This window comes from Dermacentor variabilis, chromosome 11 (assembly GCF_050947875.1).
Source record: "Dermacentor variabilis isolate Ectoservices chromosome 11, ASM5094787v1, whole genome shotgun sequence".
In the NCBI taxonomy this organism is placed as follows: Eukaryota; Metazoa; Arthropoda; class Arachnida; order Ixodida; family Ixodidae; genus Dermacentor; species Dermacentor variabilis.
This window is the reverse complement of record NC_134578.1, coordinates 37,796,462-37,809,035: the sequence shown is the minus strand read 5'-3', so window position 1 is coordinate 37,809,035 and position 12,574 is coordinate 37,796,462. Positions and strand designations below refer to the sequence as shown.

Here is a 12,574-nt window from a genome sequence, read left to right as displayed (position 1 = left end):
TCTGTGATTTTCATTAGAGTGGTCGTGTGGACGCACGTTACGGCTTTTGAGTGGCTCCATTTCAAATCTCCACTGTTACAGTAAGAACGCAGCTCGATACAACAGATTTACGGCAGTGATGTTTTGTGATATACTATGAATTTAGGTTTACTCCTTCAGGCACTCACACCTCGAGATATTGTGGTGGGTGCACCGGTTCACCCCGAGCCTAACCTCGAACGCCTAAAGTTTGCTCGACCTGTTTCGTCCACTGAGCACTTTGAACCAGGAGGACAACTTCACAATCAAAACATGAGTGCACTGTTCTGTCATTTGCAAAATCGTGTGATAGTATAGCACCGTACACATATATTGTTACTTTGAAAAGTTTCCTTCTATTTCACTTTGGCACTTAAGAGAAGTTCGTGGTCCTGTGCCAACAATGAGCTTTTATCACGCTATGTTTATAATATTTTTTGAGCTGCTATTTGAGCACCTCTAGTTTTAGCATTTCCCGTTGTGTTGCATGTCAGTGTGTACCAGCTTACAACGAAAATGTGGAGCCATGCGACTTATTCTGAGAAATTGTTACTTTCATGATTCACTGAACCCGCCGTGGTTGCTCAGTGGCTATGGTGTTGGGCTGCTGAGCACGACGTCGCGGGATCGAATCCCGGCCACGGCGGCCGTATTTCGATGGGGGCGAAATGCGAAAACACCCGTGTGCTTAGATTTAGGTGCACGTTAAAGAACCCCAGGTGGTCAAAATTTCCGGAGTCCTCCACTACGGCGTGCCTCATAATCAGAAATTGGTTTTGGCACGTAAAACCCCAAATATTATTATTATTATTATGATTCACTGAAATGGGATTCGGGTCCTCGTCTTTCATGGTAGCGGTCTCGTCAGCTTAATAAAGGCTTGTGAAGTGTTTGGCGCCACCTACTACAGAACCATGGATGCAATCACATTTAGGATTAGTGCTGCAGGTTGAGTGTCATGCGGATTCACCTAATATTTTGTGCTCCAGGCGCTGCCCACACGAAAACATGTTGCGGCGAGAGCATCGATGCAACCAGACTTTAACTTTCAACGCCAGATGTTTGCTCAACCTGCCTCGCCTATTCCGCATATTGCACCAGGAGAACGATGTCCCGGGATACTGGTAAGCACACTGTTGTCACTCCGATAAAGACGTTGCAGCATCTGGCTGTGGATTAAGGGCTATTTTGAAAAGATTCCTTTGGTATAGGCTTGTGCTTTACCCCGCAAAGCTCAACGTATAATTTTTTTCGTACACGGAGATAATACCTTAAAATTGCGATTTGAGAGAGCGAAACATGCCGCAAAGCCAATAGCATTTTTTTCATTCATGCCGTTTGGGGGTTTCATCACAGATAAGAAAATCAGTTACTAAAGGATTATTCCTTCTATGAATCATTTTAACACGAATAACATTTCCTCATATTTCTCGGCAGAAATGTACTGTCCTTGACCAGAGCAAGTTACACGTTTTCGTGAAGTGGAAAACTATTCTATGAGTCATCAAACCATGATGTAATATAATAGACAACTTAATTAGCTCTTACAGGATGTTGTTCGCCTGTTGAAATCTGTGATTTATAGGGACACTACAATGGGGTTCGTCAAGGAGGCGGCAATATCCAAGTGGCCGCCCATGACAATCTGGAAAACAAGCCTTCACAGTCTGAAGCGACTACTACAGTGAGTAGCTTAAGATTGAATTGTTATTGTTGAAAGTCATGGGTATTAAAAGCCAGTATCAGATTCTTTTATGTTCCAGTTGAAAGATTGTTTCAAAAATTTTGTTTTGAGCCCTATAGAATTCCCACAGTGGTTTTCATAAATAAAGTAACTTTGATAATGTATTGTACTTGGTTCTGCATCCTCGTGAATTTAGATGGGAGTGACCTAGCAAAGTTTTGAAAGCTTTGTAGGACAATTCCCCCGCAAAAAAAAGTTTGGGTAAACTTGTTATCAATGAGGAGTATATACAACTGCACCAATCTCGGGAATTACGCAGGGCTGGTAATTGTAAAGTTTCTTTGTTGGCAGCCTTTAAACCGCACTTAAACAGACGTTGCGTGCATCTGGTGGTGTCGCTTTCACATAAATTACAGCACACTCCTGTCAACGTTTTTCAGCGAGCCGAGGGCAGCCGCATACTCCGGATGCTCGGGGCTGGCTCGAGTATCCATGCCTGTAGGTACCACAGGGACCAATCAGACTACGTGGTAGGCCGAGTGTCTCACATAGAGAGAGGGCTTGTCGCGACAACCCGTGGTGGCTGCGGTAACTATGGTACTTAGTAGTATTGCCTCCGACACTTCGGAGGTGATGCCGAGCATCTGCACGTTAGGTCATGGGTCACTTCCAGAGAACGCTTATGGTGGGCTCTTTTAGTTACAGTATCAGTCGCGGCTATTGTTTGAAGCTTTCTACGACACTATGGCTCATATTTCAAACACAAAATTTTGAAAATATGTTCCTGTACATCTACATTATGTCAAGCCGCCTTTTTTATGCTGTCCAGCATTTCCTTGCAGTTGGCCTTTACGGATTTCTCCGCGTAGTACAAACATGCATGCGTCACGGCACAATTTCGTTACCAAAACTGCTTATTCTAAATATGCATATCCAGGGGGCGTATACTCTAGGATGGCCCCTCTCTCAGAGAACACTTTCAGTGCACGCTGATTGACTGGCTGAGCAAAACCGTTACGATCATGTGACATACCTTGGACAGCTTCACGCGAAAGTGATAAGATCCCCAAAAGCGGTCGTTCGAGAATACATGTCCGGGTTTGCTTTCTTTCTTATAATAGCCTGTGGTAATGACATACTTCAGCAATTAGCAATTAGTATGAGTGCTTTTTGAAACAGTTTATTTTTCATAAGACAATATTTGCGCCTGCAAACTACAGCAAACGTTTAATAATTACTGCTCAACTCACTATTCTCATCTCATCTGTTATGCATCGTTGGAAACGGGCAAAGCGGGATAAATTGAATGCACAGCGTAGGAATATTACCGAGCGGGTTCTAGGATTACCCGTATACACTTGTACAGAGCGCTTAATGTAGCTTGGTATTCATAGCACTCTTGAAGAGTTCGCAGAAGCCCAGGAGCGCGCACAGCTAACTCGCCTCACAACAACGAAGGCAGGGAGATCCATCTTACAGGAACTCGGATATCACCCCGATAGAGTAGAGGAGGAGTTCTCTGACTTCCTCCGTCGATTCATGACAACATCACGGTCGCGCCAATACCAAGGAACATGCACCTCGATCATAATCGCGGTAGAAGGAGGGCAAGGGCGGCCAACCTCCTTAGGCAAATACACAGTAATCAGCGACAGGTCAGCTTTGTGGATGCCGCTTCTTGTAAGGGACGTCGGGCGTTCACCATCGTCACTGTTGATAGTTGGCAAGGAATCACCAATGCTGCCTCGGTTCGAACGAGGGACTCCGAAATAGCTGAACAAATGGCTATTGCACTAGCCCTGTTGGATAGCTCACGGGATGTCATCTATAGTGATTCAAGATCTGCAGTCGGAGCACTTGAAAAAGGCACCGTTTCCAAACAGGCCCTCAAACTTATTGGGGGCAAGGCAGCCACGCACCACTTCAATTATTGGTTTGCGGCACATCAGGGTCAGATAAAGGGTGCTCCTCCCAACCTCAACGGGTCGGCTCACGGGGCTGCGCGTGAACTTGCCCACCGCGCTACCCTCGACCAATCGGAAGCCGACTCCCCAGAGAACAGGGGCACGTGCTCCACCTACAATGAGATTACTAAACACTACTATCTCAGCCGTAGAACCTACTTTCTTCCTCATCCGCGCCTCAATAGAGCTCAAGCATTAACGCTCCGTCTACTACAAACGAATACCTATCCGAATCCGTCGCTCTTACATAAAATCTATCCAGATACTTACACCAACGCTACCTGCCACGATTGTGGAGATATAGCCACGTTAGACCATATGCTCTGGCGGTGTGCCCGGTCACGCTCTATCATCGCTAACAGCTCGGCCAGATGGGAGGTGGTTCTCCGCAGCCCTCTTCTGGCTGACCAACTCTGGGCTGTCCAGCAGGCCCACGATGCGGCTGAGAGGCTCGGCCTTCCGGTTCCCACGTGGGAGCGGCCCGCTTCGTGAAGACTCACGATCTGTAGGACTTTATTAAAGCTTTACCATATGATACCAACTCACTATTATATCCATAGACAGACAAAGGTAAAAGGTGAAAAGACATTGAAGTAAGCCAGGCGCTCATGTGGTTCACCACGCCATACATAGGAAAGCGTGTTAGAGAGGGAGAGGAAAATAAAGAAGGAAAACACTGAGGGCGTCGGTCAGTACGGACGTGTACATCTGAACTACAATTGCTGAAGGGCTATGTCGACTTCAGAAATGGCAGTAATGTGTCGCTTTCGGTGAATGTAGCCCATGTCGCCCTGCTGCGAGCACCTTTGCCATTGAGAATGGTATTGAATCCTGGTGACATAGTGTGGTGCAGAAATCAAGGCGCTGCATGATCGTCGCAATGGGAACGTGTAGAGGAGATAATCCATAGACTCCAGGTACGCAACTGTAGCGTTATAGGGCTGTAGTCATCCAAATAAGGAATGAGCATATCAATGAAAATGCTACTCGAAGCGGCAAGCGACACAATATTGCTACACCAAAGTAGGAGAGGCACGGTTTTTGCCGTCCCCATAAATAGCTATTGTTCATATATTAAGTGACAAGATAACGTTTCAAGAAGTGCGGCTGGTGAGATCGCAAGACACTTCGTTCGTGCGGTTTATAGTGTTTCAAGCACGCCTATCTTTTCGCAATATTTTCGTTTGTGCTTTCTCAGTTGAAGGCTTGCCATAACATAGGTACAATGTGAACGCCTGTTTACCTGCCATTTATTTCGATCGTAACAATCCCGGATGTTGTTTCAACAGCAAATCAGTATACATAGAATTAAAATATTCGCAGTTGCTGATAACAACGTGGGGTATTAATATAGAACTTGAACATTGAGCGCACTTTTCTGAAGGCGGTATTCGCTGTGTTCTGACTGCGCAGGAAGTGGCAGCCGTGGCATCGGATATGGGCAGTCTGCAGAGCAGTTACGTGATGCTGAGCGTTTCTGATATACCTACTGAAGACGACGTCACTGAGCACGTAAGTGAGCGCCAATGTGACCAAGGAATATCGGCCATTGAAGTAATCACGTTATGTACTTGGAATCAGAGAGCAGCAAAATTTTTACAGAAACGAAAGAGAATGAGCAATTTCGGAAGCGTCACGGTCACGTGATGACCGTGAGTAGTGCAATAGAGCTATTATTAAGCTATAGTCACCTCCCCCTTAAAATAAAGAAGGTTGAGTCCTGTGCAACTACCAGGTATAAATGGCAGTTAAAGCAACATATATGTTAACAACACTCCAATGGCAATAGGAGATTCCTTTCTTTCAAAAAAAATTATGCTTTGCTGTGCTATCGCAAACACCAGACACTAGCGGAGCTGGGGGAAGGCAAGTAAAGTGCAAATTTTTTCCGCTGCGAGAAAGACGACCGCCGAAGCGAGGGCCCGGGTTTTTATCGGAGAGTAATGACGTCACACCACCTGTGAACCCGCCGCACCACCCCTTCCCCGCTAGGAACCACCCACCCTCGCCACGTCGCTATGCTATTTTTGTAGTCTGCCTTCACTCTTTCTCAGGTCTCTCTTCCCCAGCTCCGCTCTTGTCTCTCGCTAAGCGCCACCCACCATCGCCGCGTCGCTATGCTACGTGATGCTATATTTAGAGTCTGCTTTCCTCTCTCTCAGCTCTCTCCCAGCTTGTCGAAGCCGCGGACGTGAAGAGAAACCCAGAGAGCTACTAACAGCTCCACTGTAAAAGCTTCCTTAGGCTTCAATTCCTGTAAGGCCATTGACTGTAATAATAGAGAACTTCTTTTTATAAATTGCGCAAGCTCAACGTTAACTGCACAGCAGATTTAGTAAATATCCGAATAATATGCGCTGATTGGTTTGCTTCTTTGGGCCATACGAAGAGCACATACAGAGAAGTTAGAGGAGGTGGAGAAGAAAATGAACCTGCTGGAAGCGATCTCACGCTTTAGTTGATTGCTTTCTCGTACGACTGCACTTATTCAGTGAATGTCATTTTAAAATCAATAAAACTACAGAAATGTTGCTGACAGCACGCGCTCTCTACTCATGGTTGATACTTGGTGATGCCGTCACTACACGATTGCTTTCCAGATTTTTTTGCGAGCGACAAAGTACGGCCATTTCCATTACTACAGTTTGGACACGTGTGCTACTGGACTATACAATAGCTGGTTCCACATGCGTTCTTAAAGTAGTGTACGGAAACTATCTGCAGTCACTTGTCTGCTCTGCCATAAATGTCCAGAGCCTTGGCTATCACGTATCAGTCACATCTGACAAAGCAATGAAAGTTACGCAGTCAACTTCACAGTTTGGAAATATCCTCTCTCATCTTATTTTACTCAGCATACTTCAGCCTATAAATTTGTCCTACCTACAGCAACCGATAAACAGCGCTAGTGTATCATGACTCAGGAAAGCCCTAGGAAATGCGTTGCAATACACTGCTCCATTAGTGCACAGAGTATGCGGTTCGCCTTTTAAATTTCGGTGATTTTCAGGGACGCTACCTTGGGGCTCGTCAAGGAGGCGAAGTTTCCCAAATGGCCGCTGGTTACATTGTTGGAACGCAGCCTTCACGGTGTGAAGAGACTTCAGTGAGTAGTTTACGATTGAAGTGTCATTGTCAAAATTGCTGTATACTAAAAGACCCTATCATATCTTTTTTAGGCCACAGTTCAAATGCTGTTTTAAAAACTTTCCAATTTTCCCGCGTTCCCGCTTTGTTTCATGTAAATGTGCCCAACCGTAGTCTGACGATGTCAGACATGCTTTCTGTAAGGTTTTTCTTTTCCTGCTTTACTTACGTGGAATTAAGGTATCCGTCCTTCAGTGGAATAGTATCCTCAGCTGAGTACAGGACTGTGAAGTGCATGGTGTCAGTTACCATAGATCCCTTGATACAGTGGCGTTTCAAATCTGTGCTACAGGCTTACTTCCATGCGATTTCTCATATTTCGGGTCTCATTCACTGCCCACAAGAGATGATGTCAAGGCGAGAGTACTCATTGAAAGAGAATTTCACTTTCAAGGCCAGCAGTTTGCTCTACATGCTTCCCCTATTTGGCATATTGTATGAAGAGAACGACCTAACGGTGTATTTGTAAGCGTACTGCCCTCACACCGATAAAGACTACTCAAGCAGTTGCCTGCGGAGCATAGGGTATTTCGAAAGCTTCCTTCACTATCAAATGTTGCATTACCCCTCAAAGCACAGGATGTCATTTTTTCGTACGCTTGGATAATATCTTAAAATTACGGTTTAAGAAGGTGAAATATACTGGAACACAGATGGGCTTTTTTTCATACCATTTGGTGGATTCATCATAGATAGTTCATATAAAGAACTTCTAAATGATTATTGGTGCTACAAATAATTGTAACACAAATAACGTCCCATTGTTCCTCTCAGCACGAATGTGCTTTCCTTGGCAGGAAATAAGACTAGCAAGTTTGTTTTCGTGAAGTAGAAAAGTATTCCATGAACCGGCAAAGCCTAACGAAGTGAATTGGAATGGCCTCTTGAATTAACGCCTAAAGGGTGTGGTTCGCCTGTTTAAATCTCATTGATTTTCAGGGACATTCCAGTGGGGTTCATCAAGAAAGTGGCTATTCCCAAATGGCCGCAAGTAACATTGTGCAAACGCAGCCTTCACGGTCTGAAGAGGCTCCGGTGAGTAGCTTAAGATCGAACCATCATTGTTGAAATCCATGTCTATTGAAACTCCAGATCAAAATAGGTGTGAGGTCGCAGTTAAGATACCCTTTAGAAATTTTGTTTTCAGTACTCCACAGTGGTTCCCATGAAAAACATACATTTTCTTATGTATTATATTTTTTAAAGGTGCCCTCAACAACCCCGAGGTCGGAAATTTGTTATATAGTGACAGTTGTGTAGGAGTCTACAGCGGACATGCTGCCGCAATAAATACTGAAATGCGGCCGAATGAATTCATGAAGCCACGTTCATTCCACATTAAAATGCCCCGAAGATGCTGCGGTGGAAAAGGAGGGTTATTATTGCAAAATCGTAAGGGTGAGGCTGCCTCCGTTTTAATAACAAACGTCCTGGAATCAGTTAAGTGGGGGGCCGCTTGACTCTTGTGGCTATCGCGGAGCCGATCGCAAACCGGTGGTGCCGCCGGGTCCTGGAGGAACAACAGGAGTGCTCTCCAGAGCTCGGTGGCATGGTCCGGAGACGTGGTATCCGGGCAAGCCCGAGTCCGGAGAGAAGGCCAGGGTGCCCGCTGTATGGTGGCCAGGGCACGTAGCCTCGGTGAGATGTAGGTGGGGCACTCTCAACACAGCTGGTTGAGATCGGCTCGACCTTTGCACGTGGAACAGAACCCACTCACGGGTGGTTGGGTGCAGTGGCGTAGCAACAGGGGGGGGGGCCGTGGGCCCCGGGTGCAAGGGGCCAGTAGGGGGGGGGGACGTGTCATATATACGTCTGAAGACACCCCTCTTTCCGCCAGATACACCTGAGGGGGGGGGGTGGGGTGACAGAAGACCTATGGGTCCCGGGTGCCAGACCACCTAGCTACGCCACTGGTTGTGTGCCACCCCTGTGGAAACAGTTCAGCAAGTGAGGAGTAAGGAGGGTGCCTGTCTGAATTCTCCGAAGCATGACTGACTCTCGCCGTGTGAATGCCTTCGGGGGAAGCGACGATATAGAGAGTGGATTGCCCACTGCAGGTAGGCGGCACGTCGTTGTTTGGTCGCATGCTTGTCTGCCATCGGGTCTCCTAGCTGAAGTGTGGTAGCTAGGAGGGGATAAGGAGTATCGGAGGCTCTGGCTAGCGTGGTAGAGAGATGAGCGTGCGCCAGTCTATGAGCCTTCTCGTTTCCGGGGATACCGCAGTTAGCCGGAACCCATTGGATGGTAACATCGTCACCGCATTCGCGGAGCAGGCGTGACCGGTGCCGGATCTTCTGGAGTACGGTATCCGCGTAAAGAACATTAGCGCATACCCGATGGGCAGCCTTGGAGTCTGTGTGCACATGATGGTAACAGGGTCAGTTTGAAACGAAGTTTCGAGGGCCCACTCCAAATAATCTAGGATGGCCATTGGCTATTCGCGGGTGCTGTACATTGCTTCTGCTGATATATCATGGCGTTGGTACTGATTTTCATTTGTCTGGTCGTACCACGCAGTTGCATAACAGGTGTTACAAGCGCTGTCTGCAGGCACTGCAGCGTCCGTGTATACGATGCGTTCAGTCAAGGGGAGTGAACGCGTAGCTGTAGCGTGCCTCTTGGCATATGCAAGGCGCCGCATTCGCTCATTAGGGTCCATAGTGAAAGCAAGTGGCCTGCAATTGCTGAGAGCCGTGATTTGCCACGGTGGCGTTTTGTGGGGCAAAATGGGCATTGTGTGGACGTCATACCCGAGGAGCATGAGTGTGTGTCGCTCGGCATTTGTGGCGCGATGTCTCGTCTCAAGTGTATATATGTGCATGCCGACGAACTCGGACAGGTTGTTGCGTTTGCTTCAACTTTCAAGCGCTTCGAGGCTTGTGTACCTTGGGAGCCCAGTAACAATGCGTTTGGCTTCGTTAAGTAACCGGTCGAGCGCGTGCATCTGTGTGCGGTTGACTGGATGATACGGCAGCCCGTACATGATACGGGAGATACGAGCGATATGGCACTGGGTATTGCACACCGAAGCACGTAGCACGTGGGCGCAGATGTGAGCAACACAACTAGTAAGAGCAGGCGTACGACTGCCATCAAATGCATGGTGGCGCGCTCACAGAGTCGTAGGCTCTTGGAGGTCGACAAATCGAGAGTGTCTACCATGTTTACGTCACGTGGAGGACACTTGATATCACGATGCGCAGAGAGGCACAGGAAAGGCCTGAAGAGGGGCGAGTGATTTTTTTGTTGTTGTTTGAAAATGTAGCGTCGCCATTCCGCATAGCTCAGCCACGTTCGCAAAAGACAATCATCACAGCATTATGTACACGACATGCGTGTTTATTGAAAATATCTTTAAGAAATGTGTAAGATGTTGCTTATGGCCCTTTATGAAGGGTAAACTTTAGTGTTATTGGCGGAATGCATTAGTAAGGAGCTAAAATGAATGTATTCGTTAACATTCTTGAGTGTTTGCACAAATCCTTTGACGAAATAGATTATTGTAAGCTTCTCCTTCAGGGATCGAGCACGGTATTCTAGTTGAATTACGATTTTGCCAGCGATCGCTGCACACTCCCAAATGGCAGCGAGTGAGTGATTCATTCTCATAAAATTGGAAATGTTCTTAGCTGTTGTCACTGACTTGTAGAGAAACAGCGGAAATTTCGCTTGATTGGACAATCCTTTATCGGAATAATGTCTGCTATCTGCAGACTTTTCGTAGTAATGCAATATATCACATGCGCTGAAAATTATTGAACATATTTGGCACTCTTGGCTGCGAATTGTCGCTACAACTCCTCCAGCGTAAAATACAACCGATCTATGTGGCACGGACCTTCCTGGATCCTCGTTTTAATCAAATCTATAGTCGCCAATATATACTCGCATTATTTTCATCGTTTAGCGTCAGACTTACGCTATACTGAACGGTTTTGAAACCCAACAATATATTACCCAATAATCACCCGTCTCGAATGTGGCAGTCGAAATTCCCTCCATAGATACGCGTACTAGCTATGACAATATGGACAGCTTATTGTACAAAGTATATTACGCAACTGAATGGAATCGTTAGCAATTTAGTATGCTCAACGACACTCAAAAAACGTTCTTGAGCACCTAGCAGAGCTTATACCGAAGAAGCAATAAAATAACATGCCGAGGTCCTTTTCTGTGAACCAATGCCAAGTAGTAGCAGGACCTCGCTATTTCCATTCACTCACGCGTTGAGTAACGGATTTCAACGCCAGATTCCACGCTAGGAATCCTGGTGTGAAAGTCTGTCCTGGTGGTATCCCGCGATTTGGTATACCAGAGGGCTCCATGGTACATGCTCATTCTGAAAGCAGTGATAAATCATTGGGTACAACTCAAGTACTGCGTGAAGAATCAAATCAACACATAGAACGAACGACGATGTCACAGCAATGCCGAATGAAACCAATTACGACATGAAGGGACAATCTAGAAACCATGCCAAGGTTACCTTGGAGAAGCAAAGAAAAGGATACAGCTGCTTACTCCATAAGATTTAAGAGGTCACTGTGACGCAGTAAACTAGGCGAGGCGTTTTCAGAGCGACAATTTGCGAAGACCAGCAAAGGAAGGACCGGCAGCATGTTAGAAATCATTAGTACCGAGATAATTACTTGGCCTTTGCAAATCGTCGTCTTTCTTGACTGGTAGTTCTAGTGGCAGTTGTCACTTCAAAACAAGGGCACCTTTGGAAAAAGCAACATGTCCCCAAAAATTGTTAGATTCCACTGCAGACAAAACAGGAAGCACGGGTATTTTTTGAGTGTCACTCCAGATCGATTCGTCACATTGAAAACGCGCCTTGTTCTTTCACGTCAGCGCATACCTTCGTTTTCATGGCAGTAACATTCATACGGACGCTTCAGGTGCTTGTCAACCGTCGGCGTCGCCATCGCTGTGATGTTCCGTATGAAGTCCTAGGGTGATAACATCGTCGCTACGTACCGTATGCTCTATGATCGAGTGAAAGCGTGCTAGAGTGATCCGACGATAGCGGTTCAAGGAGGAGGGGCGTTGTACACCAGCGGCTACGCGGTCACGAGGCCCCTATATAGAAAGCGATCTGTCATGAGTACAGAGTGTAGGTTCGCCGGGGGCTCATAGTTTCGTGTGTGCATTGTTCTCAACGCTTTGTTCGTATTGCAGCGACAGGTAGCGTGAAGTTAAATTGGCTCGCTGCTGCTGCTGTGCTTTCTCACGCCCGCGTCTTGACAGCGAGTGTGCGCGATAACCGAGTGAGGTGTGCTTACACTTGGGTGTGTGCATAAAACCATGTTTGTCAATTTCGTAAGTGAACGAATGTTTACGAATTTACACGGCCTGATAAAGCTACTATCGTTACTTCGTTTACCTGTCTACTACTTTTCTATCGCAGTCGATACTTTGCTTTTCGGGCGAAACTGCCACCTTTTCCCTCTCATCCTTGCCTCTGATCCTCTGAACCTAGTCTTATGTCTTCATCTGCTGTTGGTCAGATTTATCATTTCGTGCTATAAAGCAGGGCTTATCTTCTGCAGTAAATCTTAGAAATTGCTTAACTAGTGTCTAATCGAAATACGCTTTTTTTTTCGCTTTACCCTTAATGTATTGTGTTTCACTTCGGCAAGGGCATACTATCGGAGTATTTTATTTTACAAAACCACCAAGAAAATATTTAAATTACAACATACCGTTAAAGGAAGCCTACGAGAAAGTAACAAACCACTATTAAAATTGCGCACGA

General features: G+C 46.3%; 1 protein-coding gene across 5 annotated transcripts in view; it reads left to right on the top strand.

Moving 5' to 3' along the window:
* The window catches only part of LOC142563854 (uncharacterized), a 68,971-nt gene that overhangs the window by 20,784 nt on the left and 35,613 nt on the right, over positions 1 to 12,574 (top strand). For all 5 annotated transcript variants that reach the window (XM_075674517.1, XM_075674516.1, XM_075674520.1 and 2 more), the window contains exons 8-12: positions 1,008 to 1,142; positions 1,604 to 1,702; positions 5,080 to 5,178; positions 6,677 to 6,772; positions 7,753 to 7,848. In XM_075674517.1, coding sequence (XP_075530632.1) covers positions 1,008 to 1,142; positions 1,604 to 1,702; positions 5,080 to 5,178; positions 6,677 to 6,772; positions 7,753 to 7,848 — 525 coding nt within the window. The remainder of the gene's footprint in view (positions 1 to 1,007; positions 1,143 to 1,603; positions 1,703 to 5,079; positions 5,179 to 6,676; positions 6,773 to 7,752; positions 7,849 to 12,574) is intronic.